The 22,449-nt window shown below is 28.3% G+C and overlaps 2 protein-coding genes across 3 annotated transcripts; one reads left to right on the forward strand and one right to left on the reverse strand.

Moving 5' to 3' along the window:
- The first annotated feature begins 186 nt into the window (after positions 1 to 186).
- On the forward strand, positions 187 to 1,758 carry LOC107163148 (deoxynucleotidyltransferase terminal-interacting protein 2). The gene is made up of 3 exons (XM_015510444.2): positions 187 to 544; positions 1,243 to 1,407; positions 1,476 to 1,758. The coding sequence occupies exons 1-3, from the start codon at positions 431 to 433 to the stop codon at positions 1,692 to 1,694; spliced, it is 498 nt and encodes a 165-aa protein (XP_015365930.1). The 5' UTR covers positions 187 to 430; the 3' UTR covers positions 1,695 to 1,758.
- An 8,753-nt stretch (positions 1,759 to 10,511) lies between these two features.
- Positions 10,512 to 21,571, reverse strand: LOC107170213 (uncharacterized). Of its 2 annotated transcripts, XM_089224608.1 has the most exons (9): positions 21,406 to 21,571; positions 14,652 to 14,813; positions 14,342 to 14,549; positions 13,961 to 14,279; positions 13,678 to 13,846; positions 11,582 to 11,875; positions 11,293 to 11,520; positions 11,019 to 11,181; positions 10,512 to 10,928 (listed from the first exon to the last, which is right to left on the reverse strand). In XM_089224608.1, exons 2-9 carry the CDS (start codon positions 14,796 to 14,798, stop codon positions 10,816 to 10,818), a joined length of 1,641 nt encoding a protein of 546 aa, XP_089080734.1. In that variant the 5' UTR covers positions 14,799 to 14,813; positions 21,406 to 21,571; the 3' UTR covers positions 10,512 to 10,815. The 2 variants fall into 2 exon arrangements, with proteins under 2 accessions (XP_089080734.1, XP_089080735.1); XM_089224609.1 differs by lacking the exon at positions 21,406 to 21,571 and having other exon boundaries at positions 14,652 to 14,820.
- Between the last annotated feature and the right edge of the window lie 878 nt (positions 21,572 to 22,449).

Genomic DNA, 22,449 nt, shown 5'->3' on the forward strand with positions numbered 1-22,449 from the left:
TGATTTTGATATCAACATTCAGCAGTTACTAAACTATTTATCATGCACCAACTACAATTCGCAGTTTTTGAATTTGAAGTTCTTTGGCAAAGTGGAAATATTAAATTGTAACCAAAGTTAATTTATAAATTCCCCTTGATTGTAACCTCTTAGTTTCTTATCGTTATCAGTTATCACTCGATCCAGCAACAAATTCGGTCACTAAATTTTTAATAGTTCACTTTCACTATCACTACGCCACACTTTGGTAGTAAAGTACACTACGCTTTAAACTGTTTTTAGTGTTCTACTACTTAGTACTTTAGTAGTTAATAGTACTGTACCGAATTTCCGACATGTGACTTATTGATTATTTAATAGAAAATAGAAATACATATCAATACAATAATATTAGCACGGTCAACTGTAAGTTGTTCTTCTGACAAAAAGCATGGACGCTGTCGACGCACTGCTGGGACAGAGTGTCTTGAAACCTGGTTTCCAAAAAAATTACAAAGTACCAGTGAACGAAAAGAGCAAAAAGGTCATCAAAAGAAATAAAAAGGTATTCTATGTTCTTCGCGTATGGACTTGTTTTGTTTATTTAATAATTAATAGTCAAATCGATAATGCAATCTAACACTAGATTGAAAAGTTGAAATCAATAAACTATAAGTATGTCATTAATTTAAAAAATTTGTTTTGACATACATTTTCTGAATTGTCAAAATAAATAGTTACTCCTTGTCAATTTAATTTAGTTTAATCATTTTATATAATTCTGTCTGTAGTTGATATAGATGAATTATATTCTAGTGTATAATAATATAATAATTTATAAAATATTTAAAATTTATATTTATATATCTATTAACATGATGTTATGCATTCAAGACCTAAGAAAAAATAATTTTAATATTAGTGTGTACTATAATGTTCTTTTGCTTCCTCTGGAAGTATAATTTTTTTCTTTTTTAAACATTTTATAGGAATTTCACTTTATTTGTATTTAGTATCTAATGATACTCAGTGAGGTAATATGGCATCAGCTAACATATTACTGTTAGTATCTGATTTTAAAATATAATGTTCTACGATTAATCTGTAAATAGTATTCAATTAATGACTGGTAAATCTTAAGAAATGCAATCATTTAGACTTAAGAGTTTTATTTACATAATATACATTAACTATTCATAAGAAAACATTTCATTTTACTTGAATTTAATAATACTATATATTATGTTCTATACTTTTGTTTAGAAAGAAGAAGCAAAGACTAAAGGCAAAGATTGGTTTAATTTACCAGCAACTAAATTGACTGACAGTGTTCGACATGATCTTGACTTAATTCGTATGAGATCAGCATTAGATACTAAACGGTTTTATAAAAAGAACGAAACCGAAGCATATCCAAAATATTTTCAAGTAAACTTTTAAAATATTTTATTCAAATAAAAATTCTTCTAAAACGTATTTATGTTATGTATTTTTAGGTTGGAACAGTAATTGATTCTCCATTGGAATATAAATCTGGTCGTCTCACTAATAAAGAACGAAAACGTACAATGGTCGATGAACTTTTAGCAGATGCGGAATTTAAGCAAACAACTAAAAAACGTTACAAGAATATATTAATGGCTAATCCTAAAATGGCGTCTAAAATAAGAAAAGAAAATAGAAAAATGAATAAACTAAAAAAGAAAAGAAAATAATTATTTGTTTTAAAACATTTTTTTTTTGTACATTTTTAATAATATAAATTTATTATTTGATTCATTTTTTACGTAATAATCTTTAATAAAAAATTCACAGTTAGGAATATAACAAATATTTTTGCTCATTAAAAATAACATTTTGTAGTAAAAATGTATAAAATATTTAATTTTTACGGCTTAGGACAAAATGTATAACAAGGTTTCTCATAAGTAGTTCATACTTTAACCAAAAAATCAAAAAAATTAATAAATAAAACTATAACAAAATAAAATCTATCATCTATAATAAAATATCTATAATGTAATTTTTATAGATGTTCCAAGTTTAAATTTAGATGAAATTTAAAGTCTAAAATTTTAAACTATGACTAAAAATTTTGATTATTTTATTGTAATTTAAAAATACTCGTGATATTTGTGGGGGCTTGAAAGTATAAGTATTATATTTTTTACACACATAGTTTTTTTAATGGAATATTTTTGGCAATTATTAATTCAATCTAATATATTACTTATAACTTATAGCATTAAAATACTTTAATATCATACTATATTACAGGGGTGGCCACAAGGCCCGCAAGCCGCATGCGGCTCTTAAATCAATTTCGTGAGGCTCTTGAACCAAACTTAGACTAAAATTAAAAGTAAATACATGTTCCTTCATTTGTTTTAAAATGAAAAATGTATCTTTAATTTATAAACATTGTTTTACAATGTGTGGCTCACCTCGAATTAACTTTATAAATTTGCGGCTCCCAAAGTTAAGGTTAGTGGCCACCCCTGCTATATTACAATATGCTCAGTAAATATTATTCAAACTCATAATAATTATATTAGTTGATAATTATGACAGCTCGACAATTATACAAATTTCCATTTGTTATAGAGATTTTCTGACAAAATTGGCCGCTTGGTGACTTAGCTTCTTTTCAGACCTTAAGAGGACGCTACACCCGCATGTGTCGTCTCCGTCTTACAAGTACGTAACATTGCAAAAACTGTTTTGCGCGGGAAAGAACCAAGAAGGCTACAGTCATAACTAAGAAACGAAATTCTCACCACAAATAAAAGGGAATTTTGACTGTGCATATTAAAACTGAAAAAAAAGTTATTCGATTTTGAAAAACGCAAAAAATAATGAATTTTGAAACATCTAGAACTTTTTTTCTATTTGTGATATCGAAAAATTGAAAAGAATGTTGCACAGTAAATGATCTCCTTATTATGTGGTGAAAATTTCGTTTCTTAGTTATAACTGTAGCCTTCTCAGTTCTTTGCCGTGCGAAACAGTTTTTGCAATGTTACGCACTTGTAAGATGGAGACAAAACATGCGGGTATAGCGTCCTCTTAAGCAGCTAAACATTTAGACAATTTGATTTATTTAATGCCAAGAAATAAAGATCTATACCAAATTCACACTTTTTCAAATTATAATTACCTAAATATTATTTTAGTAAAAATTTGAATTTATCATATTGTATTATGTAAAACGTCTGACATAGTAATATTTTTCTAAGCTAATAAAATTTGATGGCACAACATTTTTTTGATAAAATAGTGTAGATAATAATTAAAATGAATCAGCTGATCAGTTTTAAAATTAATGCATATTTTGTTATTTTAAATTCATTTAATAATTATATCACAGGTTTAAACATTTTTCTAACAAAATTTTAATGTCTTAATTCATAGAAATGTTTTTTTTTATTTAAACACTGTGAAATTTTAGTTCAGGGTTACCGCTGGAGCTGAATGACATTTTATTAATAACAATTATTTACTTACTTTTAGTATTGAACTATTGAATGAGGTGGTACTGAGAAATCCATCTTAAGTTATAAGTGGATCACCTTCCTAACTAATATCCAATGATTTAGCATTCAAGCACTATTTCAACATTATTAATTTGTACTGTTTTAATTTTATACTTATAAAATATTTAATCACGCAATATGGCATGTATAAACATACAATATTGAATATACATAGAAAACCAACTCAAACATTTAATATTATTATGTTAGCTGTTTTGATTATTAATTATTCTATAGATTTAAATCATCTGAGTACCGTGTAAATAACGCAAATAACACATATTAAACAATTACTTTCTTTTAATTGTAATTTTAATTTTAATAAAAATTATATGCATTTATTGTATAACATTTAGAAGTTCTTCTCGTTTCAATTTACCAGCTGGAGATCTAGGCAAGTCGTCAACGAATACAATACCACCTCGCAGTTTCTCATGGTCTTTCACTCTATCTGGAAGATATTTTACAGAAAAATGATAGCGAATAAACTAAACACATTTCGGAAAGCCGAAAGATATAAATATTGTCTATGACTGTATAGCGTCTCACCATTGACATGGAATAAGAGTCGGTTAGGCTTTTTGTCTCATGACTCACTCTGATTTCAATACCATGCTTGTCTCCCAACAGATCCGGACAGTACTTTTATCTGAATCCATAGGCCAAACGGTTATTAAACTCTGCAGTTCTGCTGCACCGCAGGCCCGTGCGCAAGGGGAGGATTTGGGGGTTCAACCTCCTCCCCACCATGATAAAAAATCGTGTTATTCACTTTTGAACTATTACCTATGTCTATGTAATATTTTATAATCTTATTTGTAATAATGCATAACTTTTAATATAGGTACCTACAACATTAATAATAAATATAAATTACGTTAAAATATACTATTTGCTAATTATTGATGTATACCTACTTTCTATTTTATACATTTTTTTTTTTCAAAATGTATGCGTAAATCTGTTTGATCCTTTCCTGTAGTAATTCTTTTTGAATTTTCTTTTGTAAATCGGCTCACATCAGAGAACCGAAAACTATGCAATGTCGTTAAACTCAGTGTACTATACTTGTGCCATTTGCAGACAAGCCATCATTCCATTTATTGCAGCAACACCTGTCATCAGGAATGTTGGCTATAAAATATAATAATCCACAAACTTACTTAAAATGATAAAAAGGCATACACTATAACGATATTAAAAATGTATATTAATGTATTTAAAAGTATATTGACTAATTACAAAAACTTCAACTGAAATCTAAAAGTAAATGTAGGTTATACAGGTTATAGGTACTACATATTATTATAATTAATATGTAATAAATAACAAATCAAATTACATAAGGAAGCATAAAAAAATGGGATTCTAATATATTAATATGTAATGAAAATATTCAAAAAAAACTACAAATATATTATTAGAATACATCATTTTTTCCAATCATTAGGGATTTATTTTTTACTATTATTTCTTTGCTCTTCATTCTAATCCTTATTCGCTGAAACTATTTAATTATTGAATATTAAAATTTACTAATTTTTACCTCTTTTCTCTATATTATTTAAGAACATTCGACAAATTATTTGAATTTAAACCATTAAGGCAACGAAGAAGTAGATATACCATATTACCGGCATATGTTCAACCGCAGTGAAACGCGTGGTTATTATGATTATATTACGTGCGTATAGTTTGTAATAATTTACTCCAATTGAAATGTATTCCACGCTTGACCAAAATGATGTGGATTATCTTAAGTGTTAATTGCATTAAATTTTCCCTATCTTATGAATTCTGTTTGAATAAAGAAGTTGTATCTAAACTAAACTTTATCTAGTTAAACTCGTTTAAGAATAAACCATATGAATTATCTGTACAACTTATCATTATTAAAAGAGAAAATACCTTACATATTCCGTCAGAGGAGGATTTACCTTTTATACAGCTATAGGCACCAACAATTTGTCACCCTTATAATAGGTGAACAAGTTACAATACCCCTCTAAAATCCCTACTCTAAATATTAAATATTAGCTAAAGGACATCCATTTGAATTTTTAGACATTGTTTTCGCCTTTAGTTATTTAGCCTACTTTGAAAAAAACGTACAATGATCATTATTTTTATTAATTATGAACCATCAATAATACAACAAATTTACAATCATTTTTAAGGACATAATGTAAAACACTGCAGTATATAAATAGATATACCGTATGGCGTATACCATATAAGATCTACAAAAATTTAAAATATACAAAAAATACGCGCATTATTAACTGTTTTTCGTAAATAAAAAGTAATTCATTTTCCAATTTTATTTATACGTTTAATATTTTTTTTCAATAAACACTACACAATTTGTCACCTCCTCAAATTTTGCCTCCCTAGGCAGCTGCCTACAGTGCCTAATGGGCAATCCGCCTCATCTGCATTCCGTAGTAATTTGATTAATTTGACTCAACGAATCGTTGCTCGTGGGACATGAAATAAGCAAATCTACCCAGACAGATTCTTTTTCCGATTTTATTTATCGTTTAGCTCGCCATTAAAATATTATTTAATTTAATGTACCTATACCTAAAAGCCTTGGTGACGCATCAACTTGGACATAATATCAACTACAAATCTCTTGTTTTCAAATACTCAATGTCTAATGTCCACATAAAACCGGTTATAGACCAAAGACTTGAATGGTCTAATGCTCTAATGGACAACATCGTCTCTTAAAACCACTTTAAACACAACTTCCGACATTTCAAAATATTTGGTTCATATCGTCATTTAAAAACTGAATAATCATTCAAATATGTGAGAATAACCAGTGACAGAGTTCTGAAACAACGTGTACACTTTCTTAAGCTACGTAAAGAGGTAAATGAATGTCGTTTAAATGATGAGACAAATTCATCAATAAAATACCACAAAGTAATTTCATTAATTTTGCTATAAAAGCTATAATTACAGTATAGTGTTTAGCATATATTTGTTCAGATTCAACTCAGATATAATGTTTTTAATATTTGATGCGTTTATATTCCTCCCCCCTCGCCACTAACACAATACGAATGTAATAATAACTTTATTTTACAATTCCCCAAGCCAAATATAAAAGGAATATATTACAATTTAGCTTTTTGGATTGTTCGTTTTATTCTTTGCTATTGATGAGTAACTCCCAAATCGATTCGTACAGAACACTAGAACAGCTTTCTCGGTTGTTTCCCGCCTTTGGTATGTTGTACGTTTGAAACAACACGTGTGGGTGTGGCATGTATATATCTATTCACATATCCGTCTCCAATGACAACGTCTATACTCGTTAATACCAATGGATATTACATCATTGGCCATTAATATATCATTCAATTGTGATCAAATTATAATACCTGAACCACCACTCACGACTTAATCTATGGCTTTTATAACTGTTATTATGTCAACATTGTTTAATTTATTGGCGACACACTATATAAGTGATTAAGAGGACGTTATGCCCGCGTTAATGTGCTGTCTCCGTCTTACAAGTGAGTAACATAGCAATTTTTACGCTCAGCAGAACACGTGTAGCTTTGTTAGTTTAAAATTTAGAGTGAATTGACCTCTTATAAAAATTAAAGGTAAAATTATTATCGAGGGCTTCTCATGGGCTTTTCATTATATTTTAATTTTAAAACGAGTTATGAGTATTTTAAGATATATAAACAATTTACAATTTTAAAATACTCATAACTTGTTTTTAAATTAAAATATTAAAATATAAAATATAGGTCAATTCACTCTAAATTTTAAACTCACGGAGCTTTGATGAGCGTAAAATTTGTAGTGTTACGCAATAAATTGTAAGAAGGAGCAACACATGCGGGTATAACGTCTTCTTAATGTAAATTCATGCAATTTTTGATGTTATAGTGTTATATCAATTTTATCATATCATATACGACGCAATAAGCAATGTTGTCCCCATGTCATATTTCCTATTTTAATAAGCTAAAATCATTATTAAAAGATAAAAGAATTGCTTTTCTCTTCTATAAAAATTTAATAAAGTCTCTGATAATATTAATTTCTCCCGCTTAAGAGCTAAATGCAAAACAGACATTAAACCTTCTTATAAAAATTAAATTAATAAAGTACAGCCCTCACCTCAATTAAAACGAATCCAAAATATTGCTGGAAATTTATTAATAATATTACCGACAATATACGACACTACGTCGTTCTCTTTCCTAAGTCATAAACTTATAACCGTAGGCATAACTGTTGTTAATAACAGTATAGATATATGGTTGAGTTATTTTGTAAATATTTCTCTGATACCTACTGTAATCTTTTTCAACTATTTAATTTTATTGTTCTTTTAATTAATTCAAATTTAAATTCTATAACTCTTACTCTTTAATTCTATAACTCAATATATTAAATGTATCATTTAGTATTCTGTGTCAACCATATGCAATTATATGCATTATTATTATTATATGCAATCAATAAATTTGATCGTTTTGAAAATGATTACAACTACACACATCAAATATATTATCACACATTCACACACGCCACTTCCTAAATTTAGGATTATAGTCTTTATAGAGACTACGATATTATTAATGCACCACAGTTAAGCTACAGACATATGCCGCAATAAACGAAATGTGTATGATTACAGTCATGGACGCCGTACACCTTATCCACGTGTTTCTTTTACCAATCACAGTGGCACGCTCGTATCACATAATCCTATGTAGCGGTAATGCGATTTCTCTGGCTTAAAAAAAAATATATAATATAATATATTATCGTATTTACGTGAAATGCGTATTTTACGGCGTTACGTATAGACAATATAGTTACATTACTGCGTCGAAAACATCAACGAACAAGCTCTTGCAAACCGTCAACTGATCTTCTCACTGTCGACAATAAAAACAAAGGAATGAATAATGATCATAAGATTGGGAGTCTACTAAATTTTATATTATTTTCCCTTCAATGAATATTTTAAGCTTAAAATTAATATTATTCAAATAAATTACATTTAACAACAATAATATCATAAAATTGACCAAGTCATATTTCAGGCAGACAGATCCTTTTGTTTAGAATCGTTTTTATTATACAATAGTTATTGATTTCAAATTTAACATACGTATGACAGTGGCTACCTCGATGTATAATGTACATCAGAGCATTGGCCACTTACCCGCAACTTAACAGTATTTTTATGTCTTTAATCACCTTTTAGAGTTTTAGAGCAGTGAAAATGCTTCAATATAAATTTGGATGATGGTTTATATCCAGAAAAAACGAATGAAACATGAATGAAAAATGGGTATTATTAAGGTCCGCTCAAACCGAAGCGGTACTGGTGGCGGTAACTTCAGCGGTATTTATCGCTTTTTAAATACCGCTGATCTAACCTAACCGGAGAGCGAAATATTTCACCGAAAATTACTATAGTCGATATTGTGACACCCATGCGCGTACATATATTATAGTAATTATTATATTTTTATTTATTAATATTAATATTTTAAAGTACAAAACAACAAATTGATTTATTTATTTTTTAATTTTTAAAGATTCAACTGCAAGGTGTACAATTACGATGAATACTCGTAGATTTGTGTTTGAATATAAAGTCAAAATATATCATACAATGTAATGATAAGCTTTCTATAGATATTAATATATTAATAATAAAATGTAGATAACTCATATTTGGGAATTTACAACTGATTATCGTTGCGGTAAACGAAAAATAAAAATTTCGCGCTCAATCTTGAGGTAACATTTTCGCCGCGGTATTAATTTCGCGATAGTGAGTGCGTCGGTATTAAAACGTATAGACATTAGATTTCGCTGCCGCTACCGCTTCGGTTTGAGCGGACCTTTACGCGATACTACTTATAGTATTAGACGAAATCGATTTCGTTTTTGTATGTACTTGAAGTTTTCTCAAAATGTAATGTATTTCTAGTCATAACAAAATGTATTGTAATTCAAAACATTTTGGCTCTTTTTTATCGTTTATAAAAATAGGAAATTTTAAATTTTAAACATATTTAATGTTTTTATTTAATTTATAATATATTTTATAAAAAAATTTACATTTATATGATCTATAAAAATAATTTTTCACTAATTCATAATTTAATAAAATTTAATTTTCAAATGATTAAAAATAATAATGATACACTATTAAAATTAAAATAATTTAGTATTTGTTTTCCAAACACCAAATATTCATAAAAAATTGAAACAGTAAAACATACACAGTCCAATTTAATAGTGTTCGGTTTTCATAAAACGTATAATTGAATGATTGCGATTTATATTACCTAAAATATCGTTAATAATGTGCTAAAAACATTTTAACTTAAAAACAAAGTTAGGCCCACAGGTTAAGACGTAACAAAGAATACACACATGTTCAACCGGAACACACAACTTGTTATAGGTAGTACAAGTACATGAGGCGACTGTTTTAATTGTATTAATCTATTTGTATTTAAACCCTCATTCATCTATATAATTGTAGTCGTAAATGTTAAAAAAGGGATTATAATTTAATCTATGGTAATAGGTTATATATTTAGATCATTTTTATCGCTCTCTTATCGCCTTCCGCTATATCATAATTACTTAATATGTTATTTGTTCAACTGCAGTGAAACATGATCATCCGATTATATTACGTGCAATTATATACTCCACATTAAATGTATACCACTTGGCATGAGCACACAATGGTAACTTTTCAGGAAATTCTCAAATTTAAGTTGCTAAATAAAGGTTTAATGTAATTTCAAAATAGGTATATGCTATTGGTTATAAAATAAATATTTTTATGGTATATATAATAATTAATTAGGAAATATTTTAATAAGTATAGGTACTATTCAAAAAGTAGAAAAATATAATCAAATGTATCATTCGGTATCGATAAATAAAGACTGTAAATTTCTTTGGTTCATTCAAAAAATACTAATGATATATTGAATGAAACTATTTTTATTCAAGTTCACTTTTTTGCGACGAAGTATCGTCACACACAAGAGCCTATTTCACATTCTAAAAATTAAAAATTGTATTTTATTTTTATATTGTCAATATGTCAATATCATACCAATATTTATTAAGTTACAAGTTCATATCATTTTTCCCTCCTCACCAGTCACACCAATGGGTGTCCATGCCACTTGACCAAAGTGTTGTGAATATTAACTTAAGTGTGTTAAAATTACTACATCTTGACAAACAATTACTTTCTTTAATTAATCATAAAAATTGTATGCATTTATTGTATAACATTTAGGAGTTCTTCTCGTTTCAATTTACCAGCTGGAGATCTAGGCAAGTCGTCAACGAATACAATGCCACCTCGCAGTTTCTCATGGTCTTTCACTCTATCTGAAAGATATTTTACGGGAAAATGATAGCGAATAACTAAACACATTTCGGAAAGACATTAATATTGTCTATGAATGTATAGCGTCTCACCATTGACATAGGATAAGAGTCGGTCAGGTTCAACATTTTGACCCGGTTTGACTTTAACAACTCCAACCAACAAATCTCCGTCAACACTGAACTTTCCCGTCACTCCGGCATCGAGTACGGCAGGATGACTTAATAAAACGGTTTCAATGTCGGACGGCGCAATCTATATAAACATATTTTATATTCAAGAAAAAAAAAATCGGTTATAGGTACTATAATACGTCTATACGATTGTATGTAACTGCGTGATGTTAAGAATATCGGATCGTCATACCCTCTGGTCCTTGTAAATCATCAGCTCTTTAATCCGACCGACGATGAACAAACAACAGTCGTCCGTATAGTATCCAACATCACCGCTTTTGAACCAACCGTCCTCGTCGTACGAACAAATCGTTTTTTTCATGTCGTTGACGTAGCCCATCATGTTGGAAACCGATTTAATACGAATTTCTCCCTCAGTATTGGGGCCAACACAATTGCCAGTTTCCAAGCTAACAATCTAATAACAACGATAAGGATATAAATATTTACAAACAACTTTTTTTTTTGTCTTGACTCACCCTGATTTTTATACCAGCTGCTGGTCTCCCAACAGATCCGGCAATAACTGTACTTTTATCTGAATCCATAGACCAAACGGCTAAAATACCCTGTTCTGATGCACCGTACCCCTGTTTGATTGGTATCCTTCCTTGTAGTAGATTGTTTTCAATTTTCTTTTGTAATTCGGCTCGCATAGGAGATCCGCCAACTATGCATGTCCTTAAACTCTGTATATTATATTTGTGACCATTTGCCATTTGACAAGCCATCATCTCATTCATTGCAGCAACACCGGTCATCAGGAATGTTGGCTTTAAAAAAATAATCAATAAACTTAAGTAAATGGTAATAAAGCATAAAATATAACAATATTAAAAACGTATATAAATTTATTTACAGGAATTAACGGCATATTGAGAAATTACAAAAAAATGTAACTGAAAGTTATGAAATTTTAAGTTTAATATTATATATAACTATACATTTATATACTAATCCTTATAATTGATATATAATTAATAACAAAACAAGTTATACAAGGAAACATAAATAAATAAAACAATTTATAATATATTAGATAATGAAAAAATAGTATACTATAAACGTATTATTAGAATATCTATTTTTCTTATCATTTTAGATTCTGAGCGGAGCGATTTTACCATGATGTGTGTTTTTTTTTTTTTTTGTGTGTCTGTCATCACGTTTTGGGGCAGTAAAAGTGCTTCGATTTTTGACTTTAGTACCTCGTTCGATCATAAAGTGAATCTAGTTGGTACTCTGGGGGGGGGGGGGGGGGGGGTAAATTCTTAATACACTTTTTTAAACAATCGAGAAAAACAAACTAAAAATTAAGGGAAAAACGGGAAATTTTACGCACACTCAGTTTTCGACAAAATCGATTTTGGTTTTTGATGTATAACTTTAAAACAAATGACCATAGATGCATGAAATTTTCACCGAATGGTTATATAAGTATATTCTATACACCATGCAATTTTCAAAAATTTTCGACTTAAGTTGAACTATTTATAGGCATTTTAAATTTTCGATGATTATTAGTTTTTTTTAAATTAATATCGATAAAAATTTATTTGTTAGGCAGAAAAGCTTGAAAATTTATTACAAGGCTCTTAACATATTTTTACAATAGCAGTTGAAAAATAAAAGAAATTCATAGTCACAATTTTTTTTTATAAGCATTCGAAGTTTGAATTTTTAATTTTGACAAAATACGTAAAATTCACAAAAATTCACAAATTTTTTTAAGCTAGAAATTCATAAAAAATGTTCTTTTTAAATCTAAGATTTGAAAATTTAATACAAGATTCCTTAAAAATTTTTCAATCTTTATCCCAAATAAAAAGTCCATCGGAAATTCAAATTAAATTTTTATGAGGATTTGAAATTTAAATTTTTACAACATTGGACTTTCACTGGATATCACTTTTAGCGATTTTATTTTGGTGTAACTCTAAAAGTCTAAAACAAATGCCCCCAGGTACTTGAAATTTTCACTGAATGTTTATATAGGCATTTTCTATATTTAATACAATTTTCAAAATATTTAGATTTGTTTTGACCTGTTTACTGACATTTTAATTTTTCAACTTTTTTAGTTTTTTTTTTTTCTATAAATATCGATAAAAATTTATTTGTTCGGTAGAAAAGCTTGAAAATTTAATACAAGGCTACACATTTTAACGATAGCAGTTGAAAAATAAAATAAATTCATAGTCACAATTTTTTTTACAAGCATTCAAAGTTTGAATTTTGACAACATACGTAAAAATCACGAAAATACATAAATTATTTTATGCTAGAAATTCATAAAAAATTTTCCTTTTATATCTAAGATTTGAAAATTTAATATAAGGCTAATGTAAAAATTAAGAAAATCACGAAAATTCGCAAATTATTTTAAACTAGAAATTCATAACAATTTTTCTTTTTAAATCTAAGATTTAAAAATTTTTATTAATCTAGCTATAATATATCTTAAACAGATAAACCGTCTTCACTCAGAATCGTTTTTCGTATACAATGATATAATATCAATTGATAATATTTGTAATGATTTATAGAACACATTTCATATAATAATAGTATTTACTTTATATTTGTTTATTGAACAAAGTACTTGTTCAGCGGTTGACTTCGACGAGAAGAATAGTCTTGGTTTGCCAAAATGAATACCAAGCATCATTAATAACATTCCAGTGTACCAAAATACAGGAGATGTTATCATAAATCTGTTTTCAATTGGTTCGTCCATCAATGACCTTGAAATATTTTATGCCAAAATAACTTAATCACGTTAAAATATTTGAACTATATATTTATTTTTTTTCGTTCGCCGGCTTATAAACTACCTAGGTAGTTCTCTGGGCACTCACTGTTTGAAAGATATTAACGCTGATTTCATAGCGTCGTCCGACAAATATATTCCTTTAGGAGTTCCTGTAGTACCACTCGAGTATATGATAGCACAGGGACCAATTGAGTTTTTTGATTTTATCGGACGGACTAACGAAATGTCGTACTCCGCAACAACGATATTCGAATAAGCGGTAAAACCATCATGAATCATATTAGAAATCTTCAAAATCGGTTGATGCGTGATAGTATTTAAAATCTCTGCTATTATATTTATACTATGAGTATCACAAAAAAAAACGCTTGGCTTGGATTCATTGATAAGCGTTGTCAAGACACCTGTAAAATATCGTTGGACGTTTATTATAAATGAAACGTTTGTACAAAACCATTAGTATTACTTTTTCTTAAACTGTGATCCAATGCAGCTATAGTTGTACCGATCAAAATCCCAGCTAACATAACTACCTGTCCTTCGTACGAGCCATAGTCTGTAATCATTACAACGTCTCCGTGTCCAATGTCATGTTTTTGAAATGCAGTAGCCAATGCTAAAACGTCTTTTTTCAATTTTGAATAACTGTACTCTTTACCAGTAGAACAGTCGATCTGTATAATTAAATATAATAAATACATAGTTACTAAAATAAATATTAAAATATTTATATTTATATGCCATTAAGATGAGTTTTACATTCTTAAATTTCTTACACCAAAAAGTCCTTGATTGTTGTTCAATTGCTCTACAAACATATCTGATATTGTTTTATTGTGCAGAATAATTTTCGGTCCAGATATGTGTATATTGAATGCCATTTTTGCGAACGTACAGAAAGATTCCAAGTGACTGTCCGACATTTTGGGACAGCCAGCCTATTTGTAGACAAACTTATTGATCGCGTGTCGACATAATATAATACTATTCATATTATTGGACTTGTAATTATTATAATTAATAGTTAATACTGTTGCAAATTATTGTCATTTTGTTAAGTCATTATTCATTTGAAATTATATTTTAGGATAATTAAGATTACTATTCCCATGTAAACATTTTTCGAAGGTCAACGTTTCTGAATTCTAGTTATTCAAAATTATGGATCAGTAATTTCGGATACAATAAAACTGTGGTTTAGTCTATTTTCAGAATGCTACAAATTGAAATGGATTTTATTTTATTCCGTCGTTATTATTTAAACAAGTTTTTAATAATCGTTAATAATACCTATAAGGCTATATCATGCCACTATTTTCCGATATATCTAGCTAGTGTAAGTCATGTGTGAAGGCTTAACATAATTGGCCAGTTTTCGGTTTTCATAACATTTAAAATTGCAAGAATGCGCGCTGCGATATTACTTATATCACCAAATATGCGCTAATAACGTTTGAATTTTAAAACTAAGTTAGGTACAAGTTAAAACGTAACAAAGAATACAGACACGTGTTTTTCAACCGGAAACATAACTGGTTTTACCTAGGTAGTACAAGTACACCAGTCAATTGTATTAGTTTAGTTATATTTAAACATCTTGGACGATAATTATTGCAGTTGTAAATTACAGAAAAGGGATTATAATATAATCTGTGCTAATAGATTATACATACTATATTTTGCTGTATGTTTATATTTTATAATTAATTATACACTTATTTAGATGTTTAAAAAAATTTACCGGGTAATATAATATAATGAAATAGCAGTATATCTGAGCACTTTTTGAGTTAAGTTTTGAGCATTTGAGCAATAAAATATTATGATTTATAATATAAACAAAATATAACATTAATAGAAACTTTTTTTATTAGAAATATTTATTTAATAAATCCATATTGAATGATTTTCTTTAACAATTATAAAAATATGACATAATATGAATATTTTTAGTTAAATCTTGTCTAATCTTCTCCAAACTGAAAACTAATGGTACAGATATTCTCAAATACCAAAAATTGGTGAAATTTGTGTTAACGTCGGCGTTATTTTATTTGTGAATAACATATTATATACAATTAAAGTTATCAATTCGAGAACATTAGGTCTTTTCATTTAACTACTAAAAATTACTGATTAGTGCTATCAAAAATATAGTTATATATAAATATAACTATAAATATTTTTTTAAATTCATTCGCCGGCTTATAAACTACCTAGGTAGTTCTCTGGGCACTCACTGTTTGAAAGATATTAACGCTGATTTCATAGCGTCGTCCGACAAATATATTCCTTTAGGAGTTCCTGTAGTACCACTCGAGTATATGATAGCACATGGACCAATTGAGTTTTTTGATTTTATCGGACGGACTAACGAAATGTCGTACTCCGCAACAACGATATTCGAATAAGCGGTAAAACCATCATGAATCATATTAATTGTTAATTATCCTTAGTACTTTAAAAATATTTTATTGTTTTAATTATCATGTTATAATGTTAAAACTATTATGTAAACTGTAAAATATCCATAGATTTAGATAGCCTTAGGCTAGGAATGTCTTATGTTTAAAATAAAAAAAAAAAAAAAAATTACAAATACACATAGAGTATCGTTGTCCAACGCAAAACTGTTATTGCTATTTGTTGTACATTTCGCCACCCCCAACGAAAAAGGTAGTAATTCAATTTTTATCATTTTTATTGCTTGCACATATTTGATCGAAAAGGTACTGTATAATATTGACATATTCCACGACGCCAAGGATGATCAAAAAGATAACTAGATACATCATAGAATAAAACACTGTAGTTTCAAATTATAAGTTATGCTATTAAGACCGTGTTTGCGTTATTTGAAATTATAAATAAATTATAGTATAAATAGTGTTGCATATGAAATTTGAAAATTGATCTTTGTGTATATAATTATCTACTATAAATTTATCGGTTACACTAGTAGCATACGAGAGGTCATTCTAGGTATATCAAAAATCTGTTAAATCCTAATGACAATTTGGTAGCTTTTATGATAATTTCCGTAGAAGAGTAGACTTTGGTTTCTTTAAACGATGTAACATACCTACTTATGTTAATTTACGAAATTGGAGAGACCAGTTAAAAACAACTATAATTTTATGAATATTTAAAGTTATATTCATATTATACATATAATAATTCGTAGATCAAATTATTTTTTATTTATTTATTGTATTTGTTTATTATTGATTTTTTTTATACTACTGTGATTTATATTATAATTAAGAGGATCCTATCCACCCGCTAGTTGTCTCAGTCTTACAAACGTATCTACGACATAAAAAATGTTCGTTCACTATATTATCAATATGAGCATGGTGAAGCTAGGTTATTCACTTATTGGGTATACATAAAAAATACAACGAATTAATTGTTGTGGGATTAGTGTACAATAAATAATAATATGAAAATGTAAATAGTTAACTATTAATTATAGTAGGTACCTAATATTTAGCAACTATTTGTATTCAATTCTAATTTTGAATTTAAATTAAATGTTCAATTATAAAATTAATATATACACAATAAAATTAAATAACTATATGAGTTTCAAATGTAGCAAGGAATTGATTATACAATTGTGACTGTGTGTCGCATGTGCATAAATCTACATTTAAATATCCAGATTATAGTGCATGCAAACAAATCCGGCACTCGTATCTAAAATAAATGGTTCAATTCTCCAGGGATGATTCCCGGTGGTAAGAGATATGCACGGTATATAGTTCGGCCATATTAATGGAGTGTTTAAAAATTAGGGCTCAGTTGTTGGGGTTTCGTGGGTGTTAACATAGCCCATTAGTCATATGCCTTGCTTCACGGACTCATTCACCCTTATCAAACTATGGCACCATCGTATAGAAGGGGTGGATGACTTCATAATAGAATTACGACCCCCGGGCTTTATATAAAGAAAGATATGGTGCTCGTAAAAAATGCACAGCTTTTAAATTGCAAAAATCAACCACAGAAACGTATACTATCATGATTAATGGACAAGCAGTAAAGTAATGGGGCGATGGCACGAAAAAAAAAAAAATAATAATAAAAAAGTGCGCTATAAACTACCACAGACTCAATGATTATACTATACTGACTATAGCATATAATACGCATATCTAATACTAAAGAGCTCTTGAAAACTCGAATTAAATTTAACAAAAAAGAATGTGAACTTAAAAAAAAAATTTTTTGAATCGAGATTTTCATAACAAATATGTCATATTTGTACCTTTTATACAGTTGCAATTGTGAGCAAACCTCGGAAATTCCCGGACATAACATGAAGTGCCAAGGGTATAGTTATTGTGATTAACATAATTTTGGAAAAATAAAAATATATATTATATAAAATAATAATAATATATATTATAATATACAATGTTTTAAAAAAAAAATTTCACATAAAAAGAATCTTTGATTTTTAAAATTACCTACATTTTTTTCTGCTTGTTTTTGTTTTTGAGAACGTTATTTTTATATAATTTTAATAATAACATCGCAATGTCGTATGGTGAAGTTTGATTTAATAACCTCAACCTCAATTTTTTAAATATATTAGATTCTGAGTGGTGCTAGGAATGTATTAATTTTTCAATGATTTGTATTTTTTTTTATCATCACATTTTGGAAAAGAACATTTGCTTACATCTTCTATATTGATAATGGTTTCTGAAAGAAAACTTGATCTAGATTCTATAGGTGGTACTTAATGGGAGATAAAAAGCACGAAATTCCCGAAACACTTTTAATAATTAGGAAGAACAAAGTATAAAATTAAGTAGAATAATTATTAACCAAAAAATCAGTTTTTGACAAAATCAATTTTACAATTCTATAATATTATAATATAAACACATGTTCTTTTAAGGTAAATAATAATAAAAAAAAATTAAATTAACGCAAAATTAATAACTTAATAATTTATAATTATTCGAACGTATTATTCTGATATACACTTTCAGAATAAATACCATTTAAAAGTTATATCCACTTTTATCTGAACTAAAAAAAATTTATGTAATTAAAAAATAAAATACACGTAGGATGTAACCCTTTACTATGTAAGTCTAATAAAAAAACAGATTTATGAAATACATATTTATTATCTTAGGAGATATCACGATGGGTAAACCCTCGTGGGACACCGTTTAAATGTGCAACGGTGGGTAAGTTTTTGAAACAAATATTTTGAGTTAGTTGAATCAAATCATAATTTAAAACATTTAAATATAAGTTAATCGTTATCAAATAATAATACAATAACCATTAACTATTTAAATTTTAAAGTTAATATTGCAAAAAATAATTAAATTTAAGAAATTTAAAATACTATATTTTTCTAATTTCCGATGATTTGAAATTGTTCAGATTTAATTTCATATTTTTAAAATATTTATTATATATTTTGCTAATTTTATTACATATTTATATATGTATACATTACTTTTATATTATAAATAAATCCCATCTCTGTAGGCTGTATTTATTACAATGAACAATATTAATCTGGGCGGGAATTGCTTCGCCCAAAATAAATCTTTCCAGAAAAAACTATAAGGAGGCGAAACACAATATTTATTTTAATATACAGGGTGTCCCGTGAAGATTTATCCATTGCCATATCTCTCGAAATAATGGCAGTATCGAAATTCTGGTTTGGTAATAAAACTCACAGGGATAAGAACTATAATTGTTTCATTTTTTAATGTCTTGGTAAAAAAGTTAAAAAATATATTTTTATATTTAATTATTTCCAAAAAAAAGTAAAGATAGCCATTTTCTAGAGTTTATTTTTCTGAAAATATTGACGTTTCAAAATTTTATTTTCGTTAATTTCCTAATTTTTAATAATTTTTTTAGTTTCGAGAAAAATTGGGAATTATTTAACAACATAATGTTAACAAACATGTGACCCGCCGCGCCGCGCGCATTCCCATACAGCCGGCCGAATACTCTCCGTGTTCCTAATAGTTATAAATTTATAATCATATTTTATTTCATCAAACCTAGAATAACTATCAAAAATCAGGAAAGTAATGGAAATAAAATTTTGAAACATCAATGTTTTCAGAAAAATAAACACTACAAAATGGCTATCTTTAATTTTTTTGGAAATAATTAAATAAAAAAATATATTTTGTAAATTTTTTACAAAACATTAAAATAAATTTTGAAATGAAATAATTGTAGTTCTTATTCCTGTGAATCTTTTTTTGATATCTCCATTATTTCGTGAGATATCGCAATGGGTAAATCCTCGGGGGACACTCTGTATAGACTCGTAGAGTTTTAATGCTTTTTTTGAAATAGTTTTTTGTGGTCATTAGAAATTTGTAATTTGTATTAAACTATTATATATTATAACACTGTAATGGTTCCTGATTTAGAATATTAATATTATTAGAATTAGGATGTTGACGACCTAAAAACAACACAAAAATGCCCTAAAAAAATGCAAAAATGTCCTAAAAAAGAGTGAAAATTCCCTAAACAAATGCCCTGAAAACGTGTCTATCAGATTTTTTCCATACAATTTATAAACATAATCCTCGATAGAAAGAACGTTTGATAAGCGTGTATGGTCGGCGTATATTTGAAAGAGCACTTGTTTTACCAATATTATATTGACAATACATAACACCCAAAGTCTCAAACAGTAAATCCAAATCCAAAGTTAGGTTTTACAAATTTAAAAAAAAATGAATTTGATTCCAAACTTGGTTTTAATTTAAAATTCGAGAAAAATGCCCCACATTGTATAATATAATATAATACAAAAAATGACTTAAAATGTCGAAAATGACATTAAAAAAAAAAATGGATTTACAGCTTAAAATGTAAAAAAATGCAACATAAAATAAGAATATTCTGCATCAAGGGGGCATGAAACGATTTTTTAGGTAGGATTATATAGCATTGTACCTATAGAAAAAAAAATTCAAAAGGCATAAACATCCTAACTCTAAATATTATATTATACTCGTAATACGAAATCGTTAATTGTTTAAAAAAATTTGGAGTTTTATAAAATTTACTAAAATAATGAACAAACTATTTTAACCGAGTTAAGTTAATATTTTTCTTTGGATCAACTATTAACTCTTAGTTAATACACTAATTAGTAGTTGATTACTATTAATAACTTAACCTAACGTATTGAATGTTGACTGGACCTAAAACTAAGACTTAAGGTATTTTTTTCTCTATCAAGTATACTTACACACAAGTCGGAGCAAAATAATTTTAGTTGTGGGGCCAAATAATAATAATTAATAATATATCCATTATCCATGCATTATAGGAATCGTACTACCCACCATCGAGGGCTCACACTAATGTTCGATATACGTCATCTTGTGCCCGGGTCTATGGGCCTCTTACCCGCTTTCAATCCAAGCATGGCTACACCTTTGTTGAATATTAGCTATAGAGCTAGGACAGAGATAAGTAATTTCATAGATATCTTTGACGAATATCGTTAATCGTTACCTGCTACACAGATTCAAATTATTTTTGTTATGACGGTATTCAACTTTTAGAGTCCGACACGTGTAGGGCATTCTTGCATCGTATTCGCACAGCAATAACGTACGATCAATAATGTCATTATATAATTGTATGCAGTACACACATACGTTTCGTTTCAATCTAGCTCGGATGTTATAAATATATTATATTTAAATTCTTTGTACACACGAACACACGGTTATATTATTGTACACGCCACATGCGCTGCGGATATTTTTAAAAGTCGAACCTCCCTAGTCCCTATTTACACTGCACACACCCAGCAGTATGCGCAGGATGACTCATTATCATCGGTTGGCTCACATTATTTGTCGCCCGGTGGCGAAGAGCTTACACGTGCAGACAAACTGGCACGTGCGAGTGTGTTCAACACCACCGCCGCCGGTGTACACAGAGAACGATTTGCGATAAAAAGCTGTCGTGTCGCTTTAATGTTTTATCCGACCGCACGCAGATAAACACACACAAACGATAATAATAATATGTCGATACCATACTACACTGTTGCAGGAGTTTTGCGATTAGTATTTTAAATTATTATACTGGAGTCTGCGCACACTTCACTGATAAAAATATTATAACGTAATAATAGGTGATACTGTATATTATCATGGTATGCCTAGACCCATAGAGGGGGAAATTCTATTTTAAATGACACAAACCTGAAATCATGAATGTCGCGAACGATTGAACTCTGTGAATCTGTGGCAATTGTTTTTATTTTGCAATTTGTAATATAACATACTCTCACTGGCGTCAAAAACATTTTTTTCTGTTGCGAAGTATAATAATATCCACTCATCTCTAATAGTTAAATAACCTTTTTTTTTATTCATAAAAAGAGTTCATTGGTATCAAAGCCTGTAATAATAATGTCATTTTTTTTTTAAGCTTACTTTTGAATTTTTCATCGACGGCATGTTGTAATTAAAGTAATTGGTTTCACATCACTTATTATGAGCCACCACAGGGTCAATAAACTTTTATCAATATTTTATGAAATAT

Source organism: Diuraphis noxia, unplaced genomic scaffold, assembly GCF_037042655.1.
Source record: "Diuraphis noxia isolate RWA-SAM2 unplaced genomic scaffold, SU_Dnox_SAM2 contig0003, whole genome shotgun sequence".
Classification (NCBI taxonomy): domain Eukaryota; kingdom Metazoa; phylum Arthropoda; class Insecta; order Hemiptera; family Aphididae; genus Diuraphis; species Diuraphis noxia.

Coding starts and splice junctions, on each gene's coding strand:
- LOC107163148 (XM_015510444.2), top strand. CDS start 431: ATGGACGCTGTCGACGCACTGCTGGGACAGAGTGTCTTGAAACCTGGT. Junction 545..1,242: donor TCATCAAAAGAAATAAAAAG/GTATTCTATGTT, acceptor ACTTTTGTTTAG/AAAGAAGAAGCAAAGACTAA. Junction 1,408..1,475: donor CATATCCAAAATATTTTCAA/GTAAACTTTTAA, acceptor ATGTATTTTTAG/GTTGGAACAGTAATTGATTC.
- LOC107170213 (XM_089224608.1), bottom strand. CDS start 14,798: ATGTCGGACAGTCACTTGGAATCTTTCTGTACGTTCGCAAAAATGGCA. Junction 14,550..14,651: donor ACAATCAAGGACTTTTTGGT/GTAAGAAATTTA, acceptor TTAATTATACAG/ATCGACTGTTCTACTGGTAA. Junction 10,929..11,018: donor ACTCTTATCCTATGTCAATG/GTGAGACGCTAT, acceptor AATATCTTTCAG/ATAGAGTGAAAGACCATGAG.